Below are 24,872 nucleotides of genomic sequence, written 5' to 3' on the forward strand. Positions count from 1 at the left end.
CGGAGTTTTACAAGGCCTATTCTACCATTCTTGTCCCCGAACTTCTACGGATGTATGGGGCGGCGATAGAGGATGCCACCCTCCCACCCACACTTAATGAGGCGAATGTGATATCCCTATTAAAGCCTGGTAGGGACGAGCTCAATATGGGTTCCTACAGACCGCTTGCTCTCCTTAACAGGGACTACAAGATCCTAGCGGCTGTATTGGCTCAGAGGCTAGCGCCTCTGGTCCCCACACTGGTACACACCGACCAAAACGGATTTGTACCCACCCACAGCACGTCATATAACATCAGGCGGCTGTTCCGTGTGCAGAGCCTGGCGGTGTCCAGGTGGTTGCGATCAGGTTGTGTGATACTGGATCTAGAAAAAGCGTTTGATTCAGTGGAATGGCCCTACCTCATGCAGGTACTAGGGAAATTTGAGTTGGGTGAAGCTTACCTACGAATGGTGGAGCTACTTTACTCCGACCCTGTCGCATGTGTCCGCACAGGCAGACTTTTCTCTGACCCGGTCCGTATTCGAAGGGGTACCAGACAGGGCTGCCCCCTCTCTCCCCTGATTTTTGCACTGATGATGGAGCCATTGGCTGCGAAGTTGCGTGCATCTGGCGCGGAGTGGGGTATCCCCCTGGCTGACGGGGTACACTCAGTGTCACTATATGCTGACGATTTACTGATTTACGTCAGAGACTTGACCCGTTTCCCACGTGCACTCACAGGCATTTTTACTACTTTCGGAGACGTGTCAGGACTTCGTGTCAACTGGGCGAAATCAGGGGTGTACTCTTTTGCTATTGACACCCCGGAATGTGACATTACAGTAACAGGCGAACGACTCCTTTGGTATCCGACCACATTCAGATATCTGGGAATACATTTCTATCGCGACTTCGCTGACCTCCAGGACGGTAATCTCACGAGAGCAATCTCGTCGCTCACAGCCCAAGTGACCTTTTGGAATTCTCTTCCGTTGAACGTCCCCAGTCGCATTACATTGGCAAAAATGGTCGCCCTCCCTCGATTGTTGTACTTTTACGCAAACCTGCCGATATACGTCCCTACTCGCATTTTCGGAGAACTGGACACCCTAACCAGACGCCTGATCTGGAACAAGGGGCGTCCCAGAGTTGCGCTGAAGACTCTATATGCTGCAACGGAGTGCGGGGGGTTGTCGGTCCCAAATCATGAACTTTATTATATAGCAGCGCAGTTGCAATGGGTCACCTATTGGCTAAGTGGTAAAAACTTAGGAGATACGGCCACGGTCGATGAGGTACTGACTACCTCGCAAATACACGCGTTATTTCACCCCCTATCTAAGGCCCGTTGCCCTGATCAATTACACCTCGCTGTAGCGAGGAAATGCTACGCGAGGAGTCTGAAACTCACAGGCGCTACCAAGCCATACGCCCCTAATTTGCCACTCCTGGGAACACCTAGGGGGGGTGCTAACAGAACACGCATTGAGCAACTGGACAGCAGTTGACTTAGAGAGCCTGGGAGACTTGTTTGAGGATGGCGCCCTGCTACCTTTTGCACCGCTAGCGGATAGCACAGAACTACCGGCTGGACAATTTTTGACACATGCGACGCTTCTCCACACACTGACGTGAGCCTGGGGTGCACTAGCGGAGGAGCCTCCGACACATCTCCTAATTCAATATCTACACGTGATGGGGAACGGCTCTCACGTGATACATTGGCTCGCCCAGGCACTACATGCGCACACACAGTTCTCGTTACAGCGGTTGCGAGACAGATGGTCTGCTGACAGAGGCCGGGACTGGACCGACAAGGAATGGGCACAGATACTAGCCGGGATGTTAGACATACCACGCAATGCCCGATTTAAAGTTATACAATATTACATTGTGCACCGTGCCTATCTATCCCCGGACAAGATCAATAGATACTTTGGGTTAACAACATCAGCGTGCCCCTAGATGTACCACTCTTACATGCACTCTGGGCATGCCCCTCTCTACACTTCTACTGGGCTACAGTGTCGGATACCTTGACGAAAGCGACGGGAGGCAGCCTGCCGCTTACATGGGAGGCATGCCTGCTGGGGTTGTTCAGAAGAACGAAACAGACAAAAGTTTGTGAGAGATTCTGGGACCTGGGCTCATCACTGCAAAGCGACTCATCACCAAGCACTGGAAGAATAATATACCCCCCAACCGATCCAATGGCGTAATTCGTTTGACAACTGGGCAAGGGCGGAAAGCACAGCGCTCCATGGGGAGGAGACAGCGGGGCTCCGCACGTATCCCATAGCTCTCGGCTGGGATAGTACCCTAACGGCCTACCATCAAGTGTGCCTACAGAGCGGCATTGTTTAGGTGCTGGTGCCTCCCCCCCTTGCGCTCCCTCTACGTCCCCTGGGCCTCCTCTCCTCCCCCCCTGCTGCGTATTTGGTGGGTCTCGTAACTAGATCCTCATTGTTGACATTACATGGTACATGCCTGTCCCCACCCGCCGGACCAGAGACCGTCAAACTCACACACACTCTTGCCATTGCACATCGTCCAGTCTCTACTTTCTACACCTTTTCAGATTGTTCATGCTATTTGTTAGTTTTTGTCCTAACAATTTTGGATACGTATTGTATTGCCAATATACACTGCCCATTTTGTGATACTGCCAGGGCATAGTTTATGCTTCGAACTGAACAATTTTCTGATGAGATATTGGAAACCGTCCACGCAAATCATTATTTCCTTCTTTTCTTTCTTTTTTTGTTATGCCAGTAGCTTATGATGTTGACATACCATATTGCCTCGCTTGCTTTACAGTTGCTCTTCAAGAATGTATTTCTTTATGTCTATGGGCATCCACGATGGCCACGGCCTTGTCTATTGTACTACGGCATAATTATTCAATTTCTACATATGTGTATGGTTGTGATATGAAACAAATGCAATAAACATATTAAAAAATTTTTTTTTAAGTAGCGTAAATACCGGCGTATATGAAACGTTTATGACGTTGTTTGTGAGGTCCTAGTAAGAATTCTCTCAAATTAATGCCATCTTTAAGTAAAGTTAAGTGTTGTTTTATATCTGGGAGTGCGGATTTTTGTAGCCACTCAAGGCAAAGTTTTCCTACACTGTAAGTTGTTATTATCCCTGGATGTTGTCTCTGGACATATCTTGGATCTGGCCTAGTTAATTTAAATCCTTGTGTCTTGTTCAGGAATCTATCTTGACAGTTTTTAGTTTCTGTGGGCCAGATTAACCATTTCTTCCAATCAGGATTAGTTCTGTTTTGTTGTAAAATATAATTCTCATCTGTAGTTCTATTATTATCAGGTGTAGGCTTAGGTATGGACGGCTTGTTTAAATCTTTTATCTTAGCCAGGCCAAGACGTCTGTTGAACAGTTTCATTTAAAAACATTATTTGTTCTGGGATGATGCAGGCTCTGAATAATGCTTCTAAACCTTGCACCTGCCAGTCTTTTGTCTCAATGTTCTCTTTCCAAAAGTCAAAACCTAATGTGGACAATTGGGCATAAAAGGCGGGAGAATAAATTTGCTTAGTATTAGTCAACATACTTTTCATGCCTGTCTTATTAACATTTTTAAAGTAAAAGGTTTCTGGATTTGTGACATTAAAACCTGAGAAGTATGGAAAATTTTCATTAAATGTTTTTGAGCTACCTTTTGGTGGCGTTGGACAATGTTCCCATTGATTATAAGTTAAAACATTTCTAGGGTTTGCAGATTTGTGCAAATAATGATGACCAAAATGATTTAAAAAAATTAATTTCCTCATAATTTGATGAACCATCTAAGTATTCATGTTTTGCAAATTTTGCTGACATTTCTAAGTCTGCCATCATGTTATTAACAGTTTCAAAGTACCAATCATCAGAAAATGTGTTGGGTGAAACAAAATCACTCAAGGAAACCTTAAATTGGTGAGGAATCTTCAGCAGCTCGACAGGGCCATAAATGTCATAATCAGTTCTATCCCATGCCATACCACCAGGTAGAGGAACGGCTGTGATGTTTACTGATGACAGGTCTCTTTGCTCACGATGAGATGACTTGCGTGGCTTCAAGAGCAAGTTGATGTTCTTACTTGCTGTGTCCATTTTACTATATTTTCCATCTATCAGCTTTCCCAAACTTTAAACAAGAATGAGCCATAGTAGGAGAAAAAGTACACCTAACACAATCCAAAATTCAACCCATGGTGAAACCAGATATGTATTTGCAAGCTGGTGAAAAAGTTCTGTTACTTGTTCCTTGAAAGTTTTGTTTGTTGGCGTTATTTCGGGCTCACTGGGATCTTCCGAAAACGTATCAAAATTGATGAAAAAGCCAGAGGCAGTTCTGTCAATTGTTGGTATTGCATCCAGATTATTTGAAATCGCTGGAGCTGCTTGTTCCCTTGACATGTTAGTATAGTCAGATGCTACATCATTGTAGACGGGAGTTTCTTGACAAACTGTTATTTGGGTTTCAAGAGGCACAAGTTCCATGGATTTATTGCGTAGTCCTTCTTTTCTCACTGCAGATTCTTTAAAGGTGATGAGTCTTTCAGTTTGAACCTCTTGGATAGTAGCAAGATTTGGTCGTCTGCTACATCTTTGCAGTCCATTGGGCCTACTACTTATTATCGGCCACATGGTGTGGTTTTACCAGGTCAATTGATACGGACTGGTTCTCTTTTCTTCCAGCAAGTGGCGGCAGTAACACTGTTCTTGATCAGTGGACTGCTAGTACAGGTATTGGTTTTCAATAAGAAGGCCCAAATTCCTTCTTATCCGTTATTTTCTCTCTGACCAGATCCCCCATCTTTGGAATCCAGACAGGTCTTGCTGGGACAGGTGGTTTTTCTTCAGTGGTCATTGGCTTTTGTATTGTGTTGCTTAGACTTCTTCTTGTTTCATTTAAATCCTGCAAAACAGCCAAATGGTCTTTGATATCAAATGGTTTTTGTTCTACCACTGAAGGATGATGATCGAGGTCTTTGACCATCATTCTAGTACCAAAAAGGATTTCATATGGAGTGATTCCACCCAGAGAATTTCTTGGCAGGTTATTAAGACTACGTTGGACTCTTATTAGATGTTTGACCCACCCGTCACCCGAACCTAATACCCTTGTTGTTATAGATTGCTTTATGTCACGTTTTTTTCTTTCCACAACCGAATTTCCCTCAGGATGGAATGGACTTGAGTATGGCCTCCTTGTAAGCCCGAGAGCTAAAAGCAGGACCCTGGTCAGAATGTAGCGTGTCGATTGCGTATGTGCCAATAAAGACTCGCAAATCTTTTATAACAGTTCGGGCGTCAGCCGAGCGCTGAGGCCACATCCAAATGAATCTTGCGCATGAATCCACTGCGACCATGATATATTTATAGTTCCCATCCCTTTGTAACGGACCACAGTGGTCCAGGTAAACACATGCTAAAGATTTATCTGAAATTAAAAGGGGTGTCTGCGCCGGGCGTTTCACTGTTGAAACTTTCATTTTCTGGCAGATTTCACATTCCAAAACATAGTTTCTGGTCTGTTTCCTCATGCGCTGCCACCAGTATCTTTGCTTTAATAATGATACTGTAGCGGAAACACCTGTGTGTGCAGAGGCAAGCCCTTCGTGTGCTAAGATTAGTCCTAACCTGTGTTCCATGTTTGGGATTACCCTATCCCCCTCTTCAGGAATTCGAGCAAACTGAACATTATTTGCATCAGTTATATATGATTACTTGAGTGGAAAGCCTTTTGGTAATGTTTTACCGCTGTCTTTGTTGGAAGTGGTGACAGCCTGCATTATTTCGCTGTCTATTTTTGTTTTTGAACGAGTGATTGGAGCTACGGAAGCCGTTTGCAAAGCCGCCTTTGCTGCTTCATCAGCCAATGAATTCCCTTCAACGTGAACGCCATCACGCTGATGACTCAGTGTACGGATCATGTGAGTCTTTTTTAGTTCTTTCTGTAAAAGAACTACTTGTTCCGAAAGCATTTTATGCTTGATTGTGCCACCTTTTGCGTCTTTGAAACCGTTTTGAACCCAGTTCTGCAAATATTCATTGTAAGATTGAACGCAGTAATACGAATCGTACACTATGAGTGTGGGGAATTCGCGATTAGTATTTTCAAGCGCCATCTTGAAAGCTTGGAGTTCAGCTCGCTGAGCTGTACAGTCTCCGGGAGATTGAGTTTTTGTGACCATAGGTCTGAATTTACCATCGCGCCAGCGATCTTTAACAATCGCAGACGCAGCGCTATAAGCTTGTTTTCCCCCAATTGCGGGCTGTGGTGATCCGTCTGTATAAATTTTACATCCGTAATGTTTTAGAGGCAGAATCTTAGTGAATGAATTAATACATTTATTTGCGTGGTTACTCAAAACCATTACAATAAAACAAGATACGAAAGAGCGCAACATTTCTTAAAAGGATAAACGTTTTAAAAGATAAACAGTGTAGTTAAAATCTAAGGGGCTAAAGTTCAATAATCTTTCAATACAACATAGGTTTTTGACCTTAGCCAATGGCTGTGTGTGCTCCAATTGAGCTAATCGATTGGTACAAGATGTTATGTGACCTCGGCGCAAGTGCTTGCCTGATCGCTTAACAGGGATTGGCCATCAGCTTCATACGAGTCTGTTGTACAAATTTGCCAAACATAGCCATCTGCTTCACTATGTCCAGTGTATACAGTTGATGGACTGCCTCCTTTACAGTTCACGTATCCAGTTGTAGCAAGATGGGCCTAAGGTAAAATCTGCAAGCTAAGCGCAGGGCCGGGCAGAAAAGTAGGAGGTGGGCCAAAGACTCACGTTTGTATTTGGAGAGCCGGCACTCCATGATCGCCGTTCTTGTCGGTTCAGTGGTGTATAATTCTTTAAGGGGAAGAGGGTGTAGTCTGAACGCTAAAATCCTGTGTAAGGCGTGTCGCCCCACGGCCTGCGTGAGGTGAAGTTTAGGGTCATACTCGGTGTGTCGGAGGCTTTGGGACTCGTGGAAGCCTCTTGTTGCCAGCGATTCCATGTCCAAGGTGCGAGAGCAAATACGAACTTGCTTTTTTATTATACTTTTGATGGCAGTGTACTTGACTGTCTCGGGGTCCCTGAATCTCAGTGGGCAGAGGACATTCTTGTTCGTATTGGAGAAATTCTTGAGTCAAGTAGGGGTCAAAAACGTATTCAACGTCTGTTGCAGCAAGAGAATTAACCCATTGTATCCATCTTGGATGTAGAGCTTTTGCATTTGGAATGCTTGACTCTGTCACTGCCTTCAAGGCAGGTACAGGAGTAACGACTTTTATGCGTTTACCCTGTGCGAGGGCTCTCTCTTTTGCTACTGCAGTTTGAACCGCTGTTAAAGTAAATTTCATTTCAGCTTGTGTGTACAAGTGTGATTTGTAAGCTATTGGTACCTTTTCACCTTCATTAAGGGTTAGGTACGTGAATCTGCATCTCCCTGGGATGATTCGGATTACAAGGTTGCGTTCATTTATGCGTGTCTGTAAATGGGTTGGTGCTAACATGTCTGTTTGCACTAAACGCAAAATCTCTGTGTGTTTTTGAGTCCAATTAGTAAGTTTGAAATCAGGTTTGATTGATTCGTAGAGAGGTTTAACCCTTTCTGCGTAATTTAGAATGTAAGTTCTTCAGAAATTCAGGAAACCTAGAATTGATTACGTTTTTCAGCATTTTTGGAGGTTGGAGCAGCGCACATTTTTCTAAAAAGTTTGCTGCCAGGCTTTTGCCTTCACTTGAACGTTTGTATCCTAAGAATAGGACGCTGAGGTGGGAAATTCTTGATTTCTTAAAATTGAATTTGTACCCTTCAGAGGCGAAGCCAAGTATTATGGTGTTCACCCTGTTCAAGGGCCTGTCCAAATCATCGTCTGTAAGATAGATTTTATCGACATAAGATAATGCCTCATCATCATACGTTTGCAGTAACTCTGTTACTCTGGCTGAAAATAACCCTGGACTGTTCTTGAATCCCTGTAGGAGACGACAGAAGTGACGCTGTGTCCCCATAATTGAGAAAGCAGTCAAGTACCTGCTTTCAGGTGGGATATTTTGACAGAAGAAACCGTTTGAAATATCTAATGTGGTATTATATTTTTTGCGCACAATGTTATTCATCAGTGGTGCACTGTGTGCATTTTGGACTGCAAAGGTTTTGCAACACAAATTTAAATGTCTGTAGTCCAAAACTAGACGATATGTATTGTCTGGTTTGGAGACAGGAAACAAAGGATTGTTCATGGACGAGGTGCATGTTTCAATCACCCCTTGGTATTCAAGTTGATCTAGGATCTCCCTGACCTGTTTTTTAGATTATTGTTTAACTGGATACTGCTTCTGAGCAGTTGGTTGATTTTTTAACTGGAGCTTATGGTGAGGAGAATCCTCATCCCATCCCACATGATTTTTATATAATGCTGGAGCCTGGGCTACCGCTCATTTTCGGGCATACGTGTATTTTTTATGAATAGGAATATGATTTGAGAAGGCTGGCATAATGATCTCTTCGCCATGTAGGCACTCCCTGACAAATTCAGGTGGCCAGTCTTTTTCAGTCAGAAGAATGTCATAACCCTTAGATAGTTTTTTCCAAAAGAGTGCTTTTATTTTCCTAGTTATGTCCCCCTCTATTCGGAGTGTTACTTAATATAACTTATGTGGTACACTAACCCTGGTATCTGCAGTTTCAACCTGAATGTATTCATTCAGGTCCACTGTCTCCAGATGATTCTTCAGGATCTTGCGAGCTATGGTAACTTCTGCTGCGCTGTCCAGCATTGTCTGGGCCCACTCCCCATTCTTGAGTTGTGTCCTCAAGATCCTCGGCATGTCTGATTTTAAGACTTGCTACCTTCTTTTTGCTAAATTGATTTTTTTTTTTCGGAACGTGTTGATCGTCTTTGGACTTCACGCGTTCTTCCTTGTGTTCTGATCGTCCTCTTCTTTTGGATTTCTGCGAGGAAGTCTGAAAGGTACACGAGGAACGTGTATCAGTATCTTGATATCTATCAGGTTTTCTCAAATTATCCCTATTTCTTAGGTAATACCTCTTTTCAGAGGGCACCTTTTGAGGAGACCTTCCTCTTGATTGAGAACGCTTCTCCTTTGGAAGTGTCTGCCTAGTATTTTCCCACTTCTTTTTGGGAGTAGTGAGATTGTTTTTAATAAAAACTTTTTCAGGATTTTCTGTTAGTTCGGGTTTTACTGGTTTCCCTCCCAAACTATCTCTTCCTAGTTCTTCATAGAATTTTTCTATTATTCATCAAGTTCTTTTAGTTTTTGGCGGATTGCCATGGATGCTGCTTCACCTTTAATATTAGCTAATATTATAGCTGAGACCTGTTTGAAATCTTTCTTTAAACCAGAGCTGATGCTCTTGGTAAGTTAGTGGAATTTCAATGTCCTCGAAAGGAGTGTATTCCGCTGGATGTTCCTCTATCTTATAGAAGTGGAACATGTGTTGTTGGATTTACTTGTGGAAAAATATTCCATGAATAGAATACCTCTGTCTGCCGATATTCATGTGCCTCTATGACAAATATAACCCTACCACCTCTTGGTGATAGGCCATTTTCTATGAGCTTTATAGCGATGGTTTTCCTTACATTTTCCGGGATGATTATAGCATCCGGGTCGGTTGGAAACCTGTAACGTTCAAACCCGATCGGGTTGTAGATGCTGCAGTTCCACTGGCCCTGGGATTATCATCGTCGGCCATTTTGTTAAAAAGTTTGCAGAGCAAGTTTCAAGGAGACAAAGATAAGGTGCACAATATTTTGGAACACTGTATCCTTCAACGTTGAACAACACCAAAAACTAATACATAGGATTTTTCGTCCCACTCAGTTATGGTGGATATTTTATCCTTTAACCCACTCCAGAAGTCTATTTGAGTATTTTTCAGGAAAAAAGGGGTCTCTGTGAAAAGCACGACCGAGTTACTCTAGTATCTAGCGTTAAATTAGTGCCTTACCAAACGTTGGGCGCCATGTAGTGTAGTTCCTATATTCCCAATAGGCTCTGCGCATTGGAATAATATATCCTATAGATGTGACATAGGACTTATGTCTACTAGGTCGCTATCGAATATATTAAACTTAATTGTGAGTGCCAGCTAGCTCAGAGGTCACTAGAAGGGATTGAGTTTCTGACAACCGCATAAACATGACAACTTTGTTTCCCCAAGATAAAACTGATCTTCAGAGTCAAGAAGTAAGCGAGGTGTAGCATACATTTTGTATTCTTTGCCAAGAATCTATCCAAGATTTCTCTTAGGGTCTAATCAGCTCCGTACCTCGGTTTAGAATGAAGGAGGTCAGTCTCAGGACTCGATTTCCCAACAACCCACAGGGGGAGCTTGGAAACACTGGAGCTGGATTTTTCGGCAAGAGAAAAGACAGCATCTCTCTCAGTGCGTCTGCTGGAGGGTCAGCTTCCTTAATCACTTGCTGTAGCAGGATGCGTCGGGCAAGTAGATAGTCGAACTGCTCCAAACCACTGTGTGTTTGCTTGGGCAAGTGTGGGTATATTTATACCTTGATGGTGCCTAGTTTGACGTTAAGGTGGACATAACAATCTTCATCAAAGAGTCTCAGTTCTTTGAAAACTCCATGAGTTCTTGGACAAATCAATATTCAAGCAAGGGGAAGTCCCTAACTGCTGAAACCGAGTTTTCCAAGAAATCGTTGTGGATTTTCGGAACTATTGGAAGTAGCCATGCCGTATTTGGACTGCATGAGCTATGTCTAAATATGGTTGTGATTTCTATGCCTATATAAGGATATGGTGATTATACCTATATAAGGGAATGAATCGGGAAAATTACACTAGGGTCCTAAAATGCTATACAACACTCAAGTGCTAGCATACATCGGGGGTTGTGTGGTAGGCTGTCATTATCTTGTCGTTGTTACCCCTCGTGAGGAGGGGCTTCTGGTCCCCAGTGTGAGTGAGTGCTGATTGTGTTAAAGCTCCACCGTTGAGCTGCCTTAAATTAATTTCTTGGAATGTGAACAGTTTGAGTGATCGTATCAAGCGGGGTATAGTGCTACATCCAGGGAGTTTCATATTGTGCTCTTAATAGATGGGGATATAAGTTAGTGGCGCATGCCGGCTACGCTAGGGGGTCCAGAGGTGTGGGTATCTTGGTACGTAACTCCCTCCCTTTCCAAATACAAACAATCACACGGGATCCACTGGGGAGATTTGTAACAGCTTCGGGGCAGTGAGATGGTCGGTCCCTTAATGTGACCTCCCTATACGTGCCCCCCCCCCCAGACTTCACACTATGATACTTAATCCCTGGTATCCTCGAGTGCCGGAAATACAAGACAAACTAGTGGAGGCCACCAAGAATTACTTTGAAGAAAACAATGGCTCAGTTGACTCAGACTTAATAGTCTGGGAGGCCTATAAGACTGTGATCCGGGGTTGCGGGTCGCAGCGATACCAGGCCGTAGCATAGAAAAACGTAAACAGATGGAAAGGGAGATTGTCCGTCTCGAGACCAGCCTGATAACCTCAAGCACATCGGATACCGCACAGAGACTGGCTATTAAACAAAATGAGTATAGGGATATTGCGGAGGGGACGGCGAGGGCCCAATACCGGGCTACGCAACACCGGGTCTATGACATAGGCGATAAAGCCAGCAAACTGTTAGCCTGGCTTGACAAGAGGGAAATGGCTAAAATGTGGGTTGCTCAACTGATAGATCATCAGGGTACAGTAATATATGACAGAGCTGGAATTGCAGAAACATTGGCTGGCTATTTCGAACAGGTTTATACCATCACACGTTCCTCCACTCAGATGGAGGCGGCGGAACTGTTGGTCACTCTGCACTTGCCCGTCTTGGAGCCTCAGGACGTTGCGGATCTTGACGCTTCCTTGACGAGTGAAGAGGTGTCGAACGCGATTGGCTCCTTGCAGTCCGGTAAAGCTATTGGCACTAGGGCCTTTCCATTGAACTTTACAAATTTAACGCTCCCACAATTGCCCCATTTCTTGTGCGAATGTATGAGGAGAGTGTGACGAAAGGTGTATTACCAGAGACAGAGCGTCTTGCAACTATTGCTGTAATACATAACAAGCATTGGCATTGCCAATAGGTCTCGCTTGTGGGACCTTATAAGTATTTAGTTTTGCAGCACAATATCCTTGTTTGGAAAACTAAATACTTATAAGGTCCCACAAGCGAGAAATATTGGCAATGCCAATGCTTGTTTAATAAATGATACTAGGAAGGCAGGGCAATAATTGAGAAAAAAAGGCGGAAGGTGATGGGAGAGGTCTTTTTAGCCTGCTGCTATTTTTGTAGTGAAGGCAAGTGCCGTTTCTCGAGTGGTTCTTTCTTATTTTGAAAAGGATGCTGGCTAAACACAAATATGAAAGCGTGTTCCGTGCACCGGGATGAGGTTGTCGGGGTTATAGCTGCACTCTCTGCCCTTTGTTGATTTAATGGGATTTTGTGGCTAGGAAAAAAGTGTGGAATGGCATTCTAAAAGCGAGCATTTTGCATTGTAAATACTCGTCGTTGATTTACTGAAGCGTAATTATACACCATGCTTTGTTTTATGCATGCTTTGCACGAGCTTCTTTTATTGTAAGTTAGTCTGTGTGAAATAAAAGGTGTCAGAATGACCGAATATCGCACCGCTGGCGTCTGCAAAGAAACACAGCTCATGATACGTGAAATTACGTAACGCTGGCGTCTGCAAAGAAACACAGCTCATGATACGTGAAATTACGTAGCCCAGCGATATTAAGGTTTTAACCCAGAGCCTTTGTAGTTCCTTAATAAGTGTAGCTATTAACCTCCGCCTTGCCTGCAACGTAAACATTGCAATTGGAAATTAATCTTTTTAGGATTTCTAATTAACGGACGCTTACACCAATACCAACGTTTTTAATAATGTGCACATTAGGTCTCATGTGAGGTAGGGTGGATTGGTAATATTGGGGAGATGTGCTTGGTCCCTGTCTGCATGCACTGTGTTAAATTGAACTGGAGGACTGCAGCCTTTTTTGGGAGGGGGAGGAGAAATGCAAGGAAGGCTGTCGGCCATCCAAGAATAATTAGGGGAGGAGAAGCGGGGAGGAGAAGCCGAGAAGCCGCAGAGCGCACGCTGGGCGAAGCCCTTTGATGTGCTATGCGGCAAATGCAATTAGGAGGGAGGGAGGCTGATGCGCGTTCGTGTTTGATCACGTGGTTCACGTGAACTTCATGAAAACCGCCAGCAAAAAGCTGGTGGTTTCATGAGGATTTTCGCTACTTGAATTCTCGCTCCGCTCGGTCGCGAGACCTAAAAAGGGTAAACCCCCTGAACTGTGTAGCTCTTATAGACCCATCTCCCTTCTGGACCTGGAGGCCAAAATTCTAGCTAAACTTCTGGCTCGGCGTCTCTTGCCCTACCTTCTCAAACTGATACATCTGGATCAAACCGGCTTAATGGAAGCTCAAAATACTGCTCTGACTTTCCGTCGCTTGTTCTGAGTTCTGGGGCGGGCCTCCACTATACAGGAGGACGCCGTAATAATGTGGCTTGACGCCAGAATGGCGTTTGACATGATCAAATGCCCTTCTTGTTTGCCTCGCTCGAACAATATGGTTCCGGCCCTCGTTTTTTGTCCTGGGTACGTCTTTTGTACTCACAGCACCTAGCTTGTGTCGCAGTAGTTTCAAGTTTATTTCACGTTTATTCGGACCGTTGGTCCACAAACAATACATGTCGATAAAAAGTTCATCCAACAAGTTAAACAAAGCATTTCATTAGCACACATAAAACCTCCTAAAACATATTTAATCTAAAAACCCACAATTATCTGATCTAAAAATAGCTATTTGTTAAAACTCGTTAAAAAGATTTAAAACTGCCTTCACTTTTTGCATATATTTCCCCATAGCCACAGCAATATCTAAGTGGGCCATTTCTGTCATCAGTGTCACAGCCTGGGTCCTAGTTTTAATCTCATATTTCATAAAAATTGGTTTTAAAAATGTAATACGTAAGTCCAAAAATTTCAGACAATCAAATAAGATGCGCAGCATATCACATTTGGACCCCAAAGAGCAAAAGCAGCTTCCCTCCTCATTGATCATAGCCCGCTTTACAGAATTGTTCATATAACAAGGTTTTACCCCAATTCTTACCCTCCGAACCTCATTTCGTAATTTGCGGTCCGGTAACTTATCAGTGTAAGGGAAACATTGATCATTATTCCATGCATCAATCATAAAACAGATCGAAGTTTTACTAGCAAGATAGTTTTTGTCCTGTGCATGCGATAATTCCTTCCCCGTCGACCTGAGTAACTTTTTATCAATATTAGCCACGAAGACAGTAGGGCCTACATTAACGCTCATCTTCTTGCATAACTTTGTTATTTTCCCCCTGATCTCTCTTGCCCATTTTAGTTCACTGTACTGAATTTCATTTTTGCACCATTGTGATATTTTGGTAATTGTGCCTATTTCTAGGCGCTGCCAAAAGCGCAAGAGAGCCATACCAACTTGCGTACCCCATGAAGTCAGGCCTAGTTCCAGTCTTACTGCCTGAACCATTGCTGACCGGGGAAGCATAAATAACTTTTTTAGGTTTTTACCTTCTTCCACATCCCAGTTTTCCTTACCACTTAGGAACAGCAATTCAGCGCCATACAAAAATTGCTGGGGTACAATAGCAGCATAGGCTTTTAGCACTGGATTGTCGGTCATAGCACCATAGGCTTTAATAAACAATATCAGACCGCTAATCAAGGCAGAGGTTCTTAATTTAGATGCCTCTAGGTGGGTATTCCATTTCAGATTCTGCTCGAACCATAACCCCAAATATCTATACTCTGTTACTGATTCCACTTTTTGTGACCCGATCCACCATGAGAACTCAGTTTTCCTCCGGCCAAAGCTCAATGTTTTAGTCTTGTCCATATTTATCACAAGTTTTTCCCTTAAACAGTAGCCGTTAAATACATTTAGTTTCCTTTGCAAGCCAACCTCGGTCTGGTCCATAATCACCAGATCGTCAGCATAGAGTAAACATGCTATCTGCTTGCTATTTTGTTTCGGGATTGCCCCAGTTGTATTCCCCAACATTGATGGTAGGTCAGCTAGGAACAGGGAGAACAACAGGGGAGCTAATACGCATCCCTGACGCAGACCATTTCCAATTTCTATTTTCCCTGATAAACTACCATCAAAGTCTAAAATTATCTGTGCCCAGTTTTTAGTATGGAGCATTTGTAGCAGCCGCAGTATATCATTAGGAATTCCCTGACTAATTAGAGCCTCCCACAGCAGCTCCCGGTCCACTAGATCAAAGGCTGCACGGAAGTCAACAAAACAACAGAATAACCTACCCCGAGATTCCATTGACTTCCGTGCTATGGCCCAAAGGGCAAAGCAGTGATCGATTGTAGAATGGCCGGATTTAAACCCACCCTGTTCCGGGGGAATGATTTGGTTTTCCTCTGCCCAATCTTCTAATAAGTTTAATATTATTTTTGCTAAGACTTTTTCCCCTATATCCAGGAGGTTTATCAGCCTATAGTTTTTTGGTAATTTATGGCTTCCCTTTTTATGAATAGGCCTTATAATTGCGCCCTTCCAACTTTCTGTAACGATTCCCGTGTCCAGGATTACCAGGAACATCTTAGCAAAAAACTCTGCCCACCATTCTGGACTCGTTTTAATTATCACTGCCGGGAGGTTGTCTGGTCCTGCAGCACGGGTAAGGTTCAAACTAGCTATAATCTCCATTATATATCTTGGGGTAAAGTAGTCCTTTATATCGTCCCTCACCCGTGACCAAACTAAGGTTCTTGGTATTGATTGTATCGGCCATCTTCCATAGATTTCTTCCAGATAGCCTACCCAGTCATCTTCAGGGACCATACAGGCCATGGAACCAGATTTCCCGCCCACACTCTCTTGGACTAGTTTCCAGAACCCTTTCGCATCCTTAGTATCAATCACCTCCAACATATTTGCCCAACATTTCTCTTCATACCTTCTTTTTTTATTCCGAATTAATGTTTCATACTTTAACCTTAGTTGCTGAAGTGTTTGGTATAGATCCACTTTGAACATGGCCCTTACTCTTCCCTCCTTCTGTCTTATCAGGGCCTTAGCTACCCTGCATTCTTCGTCAAACCAGGGTTTCCTATTTTTATTATCAACATAGCTACCCATTCCTGACTTTTTTGACTTGAATTCCTTCTTCAGGGAATCTGCCAGCTTACCTATGGTTAGTTCAAACCACGGGATTCCTACATTAGGATGAATACCTTCAGTTGGAATTGACGTTTGAATTAGCTTAAGCTTTTCCATCTGTTCATCTGATATGCACGTTGTTAATCGTTCCGGGTAGTCCACATTGACCTGTAGAACCCTATCTCTGCTTTTACGTTTCGGCATGAGTATTTCCAGCTTCAAAGGGAAATGATCACTACCTGTCATTTTCACCACCTCAAAATTTCTTATTTTATCAAAACACCAGGCCTGACAAAACATGTAGTCAATTGGGCAAAGTTGCTGGCCCCTCATAAAAGTCCTTCCCGCTGGCCGGTCTTGCTGAAATCTTCCATTTGCACATAACATGCCCAAGGACCCCATTAGCTGACTAAATGACTCATCCTGCTGTGAGAGTTCCCCCCTTGGAAAGAGTGCTACTTCAATATTGTGGGCTTCTAACAATTCTTTGTGCCAACTATCAATCTTTCTGGGGTCTAATCTATGGTTAAAATCGCCTACTACTAGTACTGAATCCTTCTGATACTTAACGCTAGTTGACTCCAGATCTTCTTTCAGTTTATCTAGATTCTCCTTATAATCATGAGTCTTTCCCTTCTGTATATACATATTTATGATGCATATTCCCTCATATCGGGGATCTACCTTCTGCAATAAGATTCTGCAACCTAGTGCCCACTCACTAAGTAAATTTAGCCTTTCAACCTGTCTAACTATCTGTGTGGAGATTAGCGTTAATTAACCCCCTGATGGCCTCCCCATATAATTTTTCTTTGCTGCTTTAGAGTATTGGGCAAATCCTTCTGTAACTAAGGATTTTAGGGTATCGTATTGTGTCGCAGTAAATGGCGGCTGTTCAACGGCCTTTGTATTGGGAAAAGGCACGCGACAGGGTTGCCCCCTGTCGCCACTGCTTTCCGCTTTGGCCTTCGTACCACTGGCTATTTGGGTTAGGGGGTATCCCCTTATTAGGGGTCTCAATTGGTCAGTAGACTGGAAAGATACAATCTCCCTCTATGCCGATGATATCTTGCTTTATCTAGCGAAACCTCGCTTCTCCATCCATAGGGTACTACATATTTTTACTCTTTTCCAAAACTACTCCGGTTATACTATCAACTGGGATAAATCCTTGATCTATGTATTGATTGGAGGCCCTCGGCTGCTCCCCATTGGCTGTGAAGCCAAGATAGTTATGGATGGCTTCCATTATTTAGGTATATATATCACGCCCGTTCCCTCAATCTTTTATGACCGGAACCTTTTGCTTCCTCTACGCCGACTTCAGGCGGATGTGCAACATTGGACAACACGGCCTCTTACGCTGCTAGGTAAAGCTGCTCTGTATAAAATGATGGCACTACCGTGCTTTCTATATGTCCTACAAAATATCCCACACTTGGTTCCGCCTCGCTATTTCCAATCTATTAACGCTGAGGTTCGCGCCCTGCTTTGGAACTGTGGTGTTCCCCGTATTGCTCTAACCAAGCTTCCAAAAAGTTGGTATGATGGCGGCATAGCCTTGCTAGCCATTCAATCCTACTATTGGGCCTCCCAAGTTGTGGTGATGAATCACTGGGTGCATCGACCTATTGCAGACCCAGCCTACAGGATGGATAGGCATAATATGCTTCCAGGCACCTATCTTAGGGCACTATATGGTGGCGCGAAACACGCTCCCGGATTCACCCCAACCTCCACCATGGTTACTCTATGGAATAAGGCAACAACAGCTCTTGGATGGAAGGATAAGATCACGCAGGTTACTCCGCTTCTTGACTCTTGCCGACTGGGAATGTTGTCTAAGCCACCAGGTTTCGATACCTGGGACTTGATAGGCTTATCTAAGGTCGGAGATATGTGGAGGGCGGGTGGGGTGGCTACATTTACTGACTTGCAAAGAGATTATCAGCTGCAGGGAGGGGAGACATTTCACTATCTTCAAGCACGCAATGCTCTCCGCAGAGCGATCCCTCAAGGGACGGACTTGCCGGTCTCCGCACCCCTGGAGGATAGACTCTTGGACGACTATCTCCAGCAGAAGGCCATCTCATTAACCTACCGTAAAATCCTGAAAAATACGCCAGACACCCAGGAGAAACTTCGTTCAAAATGGGCGACAGACATAGGAGATATAGACGACAACGAATGGCGGGAGAAATCCAAAGAAACTTTTAAAACACTCCTATAAAAGAGCACGCTTCACGCCACGTGAATGCTTGCTACAAACAAAAGAAAAGAAAGAATTGGATCGTCTAGTTTGTGTGACTACTTTCAGCCCTGACACACAAACTGAGACAAACAGTTTTAAAAAACTGGCATTTGCTAGAGGGTTTGGAGTGTCCCTTCCCTCGTCCAATTTTTGCGTACAAAAAGAACAAGAGGATTGGGCAGCAAATTGTGAGGGCCAATCTAGTGCAGCCTAAACCGAAACATGACCTCCTGTCCCACTGGAATATGAAGCCAGTCGTCGGACACCACAGATGCGGCAATTGCATCGCATGTCCGAACACAATTGAGGGGAATGAGTTCGAACACCGGGGGGTTAAATGGAAACACTTGTGTTTTTCAAATTGCCGGACTAAAAATGTGATCTATGTTATCACTTGCCCGTGCCAAAAGATCTATATCGCAAAACAAATCAACAAGTGAATCTACGCATCAGCCGGCATAGATCAAGAATTAAAAAGAAGGTGCTCACTGCTTCCATGGTTGAACATTTTATTGAGAATTCCCATACTGAGAATGATTTCACATGGTCAGTACTCTTCACAATGGGTAAGGTGCAGCGCCCAGCGGATGTAGACAAGGTGTTGTTACAAAAAGAAGCATGCCTGATTCTCAAATTCAATAGTACATTAACAGGCCTGAACAGTATGTCTGAGTTATCGAGGATCTAAAATGAGCTGTTATTCACAATGGCGATGTGATAATATTCTCCTGAAAATCCATGCAATGGACCCACGATTATTGTCCATCATATCGTAATATTAAATATGTACTCCATGGCAGGATACAAGTTGCGTCATATCGCTTAACTCTATTTCCAAGTTATGGCTTTTCTGTCAAGTTCGACCGTGTGTCGAACTACATGTCCCAGAAGGCATTGGGACTTAGTATCTGTTCTAAATCCAACTAAGATGGCTTTTCTGTCAATTTCGATCGTGTGTCGAACTACATGTCCCTGAAGGCATTGGGACACAGTATCTGTTCAAAATCCAACTAAGATGGACGCCACAGTTGGTGAGGCGATCGAGTGGAATCTGACAGTGGAGGCTCGGCGTTACCGAATAATAGGTAAGAACGAGCAAGCGTTCTTTGATATTAGGCAGTGGACAGGTCTAACGCTGATATTCACTAAGCGTTCTCCCACTAAGCGCTTTCCCATTTCTTAATATTCTTGTAGTGCACGACTATTTTAGACTGACAGACCGGACCCTTGGGGCTCATTGTAAAAACAATCGGAAAGGAGGGAGACATCGGACTTTGGTTCTGATGCAGGTACTTTTTGTACTTCATATTTGAAAACGACATGTAAATAAATATATAAATCTAAAAATCCGTGTAAGTTTCACGGCCCTTGACGTTTTTTCAATCGATCCTCCATTCCAACAGGCGTTTTCTTAATGAACCACAATTGAAAGAACAAACGTCGTTACAACCAAAAAGAAGAATATAAGGTATGGGACCGTCTGAGGGACAATTGTATACTTTGCTGACAGTGATAGAAAAGCCAGTGATATATCACACATAAAATCTTATCTTTCCAATTAGGGACTCAGATACATTGAGCACGTCCTCTCCTCCCTCCGAGAAGCGCCGGCCGGTGCACAAGGAGGTATGTAGAACTAAGGCACACCTGTTTGAGTGCTTAAACGTTGTGTCTTGAACAACACTGTTTATACGGCTCGTGCTTTATGTATTGTAGAAATTAACTTACAAGCACAGTAAAACGACCCCCGCGTCGACAACAATGAAAGACACTTCCAGCCTAAAATATAAAGGTAGCTTGTTTTAATGATTCCATAAGTGGTGTGTGAAAGGGTCGAGGTGTACAGGTTGTCAATAAAACTTTATTGTTTTTTGCATCCTATACAGACAATTAATAAAGCCCTGATGAGGGTTCGAGAACTGGTTCCCCGAACCTGAAACGCGCCGGCATACCAACAAGAGTTAATCATATCATTGAGTGATATATGAAAATAATCATATACCATTTTTCTCTTGTGATCTAATGTCGTTTAATTTGTCTTCAATAAGAAATTGATTTGTAAATATGTATGTTGTTCAGTGTTAAATTGGATGCACTGTGGATTTTTCTGATTTTTTTGATTATGTCTAGTTTTTGCTAAATGTTCAGTTTTGTATTGTTATATTTGTCTTATATGTACCATCTTTTTTGCCTAAGAAAACTAAAAAAAGGGATATAAATAATAATATGAATAATTGGTATAAATAAAAGTACCTGACCAGGTCTAAGTAATTCGTATTTGGTCTAATTTAAACAATTGTCTTATTAAAATATAAGGTTTGGGCACCCCCTCCTTTTGTGTTTCCTCACGAGGCGGCAATCCGCTCCCGCTTTAAACTCATTCAACTTAAACTACTCCATTGTGTATACGATACAAGTTTGTCGCTGGTCAAGATGGGAATAATGGACTCTCCGGCTTGCCCTCGGGGTGCGGGGCATGTTGGTACCTACATTCATCAGGTGTGGGAATGTCGGGTCCTTCTGGGGTATTGGGAGTAGGTTATATCTGACATGTCCCGGATAAGAGGGTTTTCTATTGATCTCTCCCCTCAGCTTTGTCTTTTAAACATCTGGGAGGCCACTGACTTATCTCGAGCAGGAAGGTTGTGGGTTTCTTTGGGCTGTATGGTTTCAAAACGAAATATAGCAAAAACTTGGAAGAGGGGAGCTCCACTACAGCACGCTGAATAGGAGTCCGATATGGACTGGTGTATGCAGGCAAAGAGAGTGATTTACGAAAGTAGGGGTTGCCCACAAACGGACATGTATTTGGGGCCCAAGGAATAAAAGTAGGGTCTTGCTTTGTTCCCCCTTCCCCGATTCCCCCTCAGCGATGTTTGATAATGTAGATATTTGAAGTGTAGATACTGAGGAAACAACAAAATATGTAATTGTACCAGCGATCCAATGATATTCTATATCTTGATTGTACTGCTTCATCATGGCCACCTAGAAAGGTTGATTATCGCATCGTACTGCACCTGTCTTATTTGTGTGTTTGTTTGTTTTTCATTAATAAAAAAGATTTTTTTTAAATACATAATGTCTATGAAAACATAAATGACTTGCTGGACCTATCACGTCCCCTGCGCCATGCGCCAAGGATTTGGCAACCTTACTGACAAGGTGATAACGGAGATATTTTATCATTAGTTATTTATTGTGAACGAGGCAATCATCAGCGGCGGCTCTGCTGTATTTATATTAACAATGATGTTCTTCCTCCTGGGACATCAGCGAGTCATTAAAAGGGCCTCAGGACGCCGCGCTCTGTATGGAGTTGCTTGAGCTGGCATATCGAGATGGCTCCAGCAGACAGTGTTATTTGATGTCCTGGAACAGGGCAGATTAAGGAACTTGAATTACTGCGCCTTTAACATAGTTAGTTTATTGAGCCTAGATATTTCAAATGACGGCTGATATACACTCAACAAAATTAGAGTGCAGCAAGGTGTTTGTACGGATCCCAAATGTTGCATGTAACATGCATGCAAGCAGAAAGCATGGAGGGCAAATTTTGTCAAAGGGAGATTTACAAACAAAGCATACCTTCCATGTGTAAGAGTACTTTCAACATGAAAATTATCCAGGCTAGATTGCAGAGCAGGAGTGAATAACTGCCCAAAAATCAGTTTCTGGCTAACTTGGCATTAGCCCAGAGTTCAAACCAACATGCAGGCTGCGAGAGGTAGGAAGGTTCCTTGACCTACAGTTTATCCGCCACTGTACATTTCAGCAGTGGTGTTCTATGTGAAAAAGCATGGCTTGGATACATTTCTACCACACTGTACTAACAGTAAGCTACTAGCAGAGATTCTAATTTCTAGTGCCGCAGCGTGGCGTCCACTTGACCTTTCGTGCAGAACAAATAAGGAAGAAAATGCAAGGCTAATGAAAAGTGCGAAAATTGTCGATAGAAAAGATTTTGCACTTTTTTTTAACTTTAACTGTACTGCAGGAGCATGCAGTGTAAGAACACTGGCCACCGGAAGCAGAACTTGGGCCAAGCTCCACGGCAGGGCGAGGACGAAGATGAAGACTGAAAACACAGCAGAAAGAAAAGGGAAGAAGGAGAAACTGACCAATAGGAAGCAGATAAACCAGAGTGATATTGGAGGGACTGGAAACCAGCAAATAGTAAGTAAAGAAATGTGAGAGCCACTGGCAGCCAACCAATGGTAAGGAAGGTAAGTAATGGGGACTCTCAGCCCTTTTTAAGCCTTTTTTTTAAATACATGATATTTTGCAAGCACAGCGCAAGCACTGTATAGGCAAAACCTAAAAATGAGCAATTTGTCAGAAGACAGAGCCTAACATTGGACCTCTGTCTCTAGCGCAGCAAATGTGACAAGAAAAACTAGGAATTCAAGGGCATCTTTATTTATAAAAAAAATCAGGGAACGACCCACATTTTGGGAAACACTAGGCTACACTGTGAAATTCTCAAACAATATGGTCAAAATCCAGACCAGAATATTCCTCTACCGAAACTTCCCCCACAGAGTTCAATCTACATCTGTGTTTGTGCACTCTCGCCTGGACTATACAACCTACCTACACCAAATAACCTCTTCTAAACTTCTGGTGCAAAACACCGACTAGGTGGCCACTCCTACACCTGAAATCAAGGAATCGCCGTACCGAACTCTTGTGACCTTGCACTACCTTTAAGTGTATCATCGGCTTGAATTCAAAGTGCAACACACTAGGCACTGCAAGGAAAGGAAAACAATCCCTTCAGCAGACATTTCAGACCAACTGCCTTACATGAAGCCCATAATCCACCACAAACCAACAACTTAATATACATCTTTCAACAAAACCCAACTCGGAGATCGCTCATTCTCAGCTAAAGCCTGCAAACTGTAAAACTCCCTTTGAAGCTAGATTAAGAAGGGCAGGATAGTATATTTTCCGGATGAGAACTCACCAATTCAGGTATGTCCTGAGAGAGCTGCAGGATATAATTTTACCATCCTCAAGTTGTCATAAACACCATGATAGTCTCTGTTTTAACTCAGCTTATTTCTACACTGTTGTTGGCCTGCAGTCTGTTATCCGTAACAGAAAGTGGGAAGTTCGTAACAGCACACAACAAATGCTGAGTTTATCATGGCTGCATCTCACTCAACTCTTCCCACACAGGTCAAACTAAAACGACATTCTTCTGCAACTAAATCTACACCTTAGCCGGATTACAAAATAGAGGTGGTGTTGCGCTATACAAATGCCAGCTAACATAAAATAAGTGAGTAATAATTTTTGCCTTTTAGCTGCAGCTTGTCCACTTCCTTCCGGCTGTTTGACTGCCATATGGAAGACTGTTGGGAATCTGCTCCAAGAGGACATCTTTGATTTCTTTTCACCTCATTGGTATGAATGAGTCTCGGAGAAGTTCATATCTGCTGTGTAATCAAAACGGTTGTCGAGCCCGTTTACAAGATGATCTCCAAAACAGTAGCAAATATGCTGGGCAGCTTACAGGCAAGAAGATCTCATTTGATGAAAAAATCTTCATCAGGATATCTATGCCACTATTCAGCACTACTGCCACCAACGAGGGACCCAGTGCTGCAGCCCTTACGAAAACAGTAATACAAATAACTAGGCATGCTTTTCCCAGTCTTCATCCCTCTAGTTAAATCGAGTGAGCGCGAGTATCCATATCACAATCCATGCACCTTTTAAACTTGTCCTTATGCCCGAACACATCAGAGTACCATTCACACAATGACTAAGAATAGGCTGCTTACTCTTCCTCGGAAACATATCCTCTTCATCACTCCAGTTGTCCTTCTCTTCCTTACCTTTAGAGCTGTTCCACTGTGAACGAAATGACCTACAAAAAATATAGATATATTTACATGCACATATTGCACTTATTTTTTCCATTATAACATCAATGTCTTCATGTGCACTAAAGCTAAAATTGTGGCAAAAAAGGCATGCAAAAGAAACCATTATGTTGAAGACGGGTGACCATCTTGTGTAAATAAACTAGTTTGGTAGACCTGAATGAAAAAAAACCTCAAAAGCAAACATTAGACTATGTGCCTGCACCCATCACATTTGTAATTAGAGGCTGATTGTCAATCAATGCACCATTGTGTGATTCGATTGTGTGTGCCCTTCAATTCTAAATGTGGTGATGATTACTTACCATAAATGACATGTTACTCCTACATTTTGCTTTTCTTCAACTGCCAGCGTGTGGGCACACTGCCATCTATAGGTGGCACCAAATTCTTATATCAAAGCTGTTAAACACTGAGCTTTGCACAGATGTTACTTTGCATGCCTGAGTATGTACAGATGGCCACGCCCCTTCCCCTATCAATTATGTGCCCTCATGGCTTCCATGTTTTTCCATTTG

The 24,872-nt window shown here is 43.2% G+C and overlaps 1 protein-coding gene across 2 annotated transcripts in view; it reads right to left on the bottom strand.

Moving 5' to 3' along the window:
* Positions 1-24,872, bottom strand: part of TERF2 (telomeric repeat binding factor 2) — a 578,117-nt gene that overhangs the window by 83,180 nt on the left and 470,065 nt on the right. For both annotated transcript variants that reach the window (XM_078668354.1, XM_078668355.1), the window contains exon 8: positions 24,253-24,338. In XM_078668354.1, coding sequence (XP_078524480.1) covers positions 24,253-24,338 — 86 coding nt within the window. The remainder of the gene's footprint in view (positions 1-24,252; positions 24,339-24,872) is intronic.

Source organism: Lissotriton helveticus, chromosome 12 (assembly GCF_964261635.1).
Source record: "Lissotriton helveticus chromosome 12, aLisHel1.1, whole genome shotgun sequence".
In the NCBI taxonomy this organism is placed as follows: domain Eukaryota; kingdom Metazoa; phylum Chordata; class Amphibia; order Caudata; family Salamandridae; genus Lissotriton; species Lissotriton helveticus.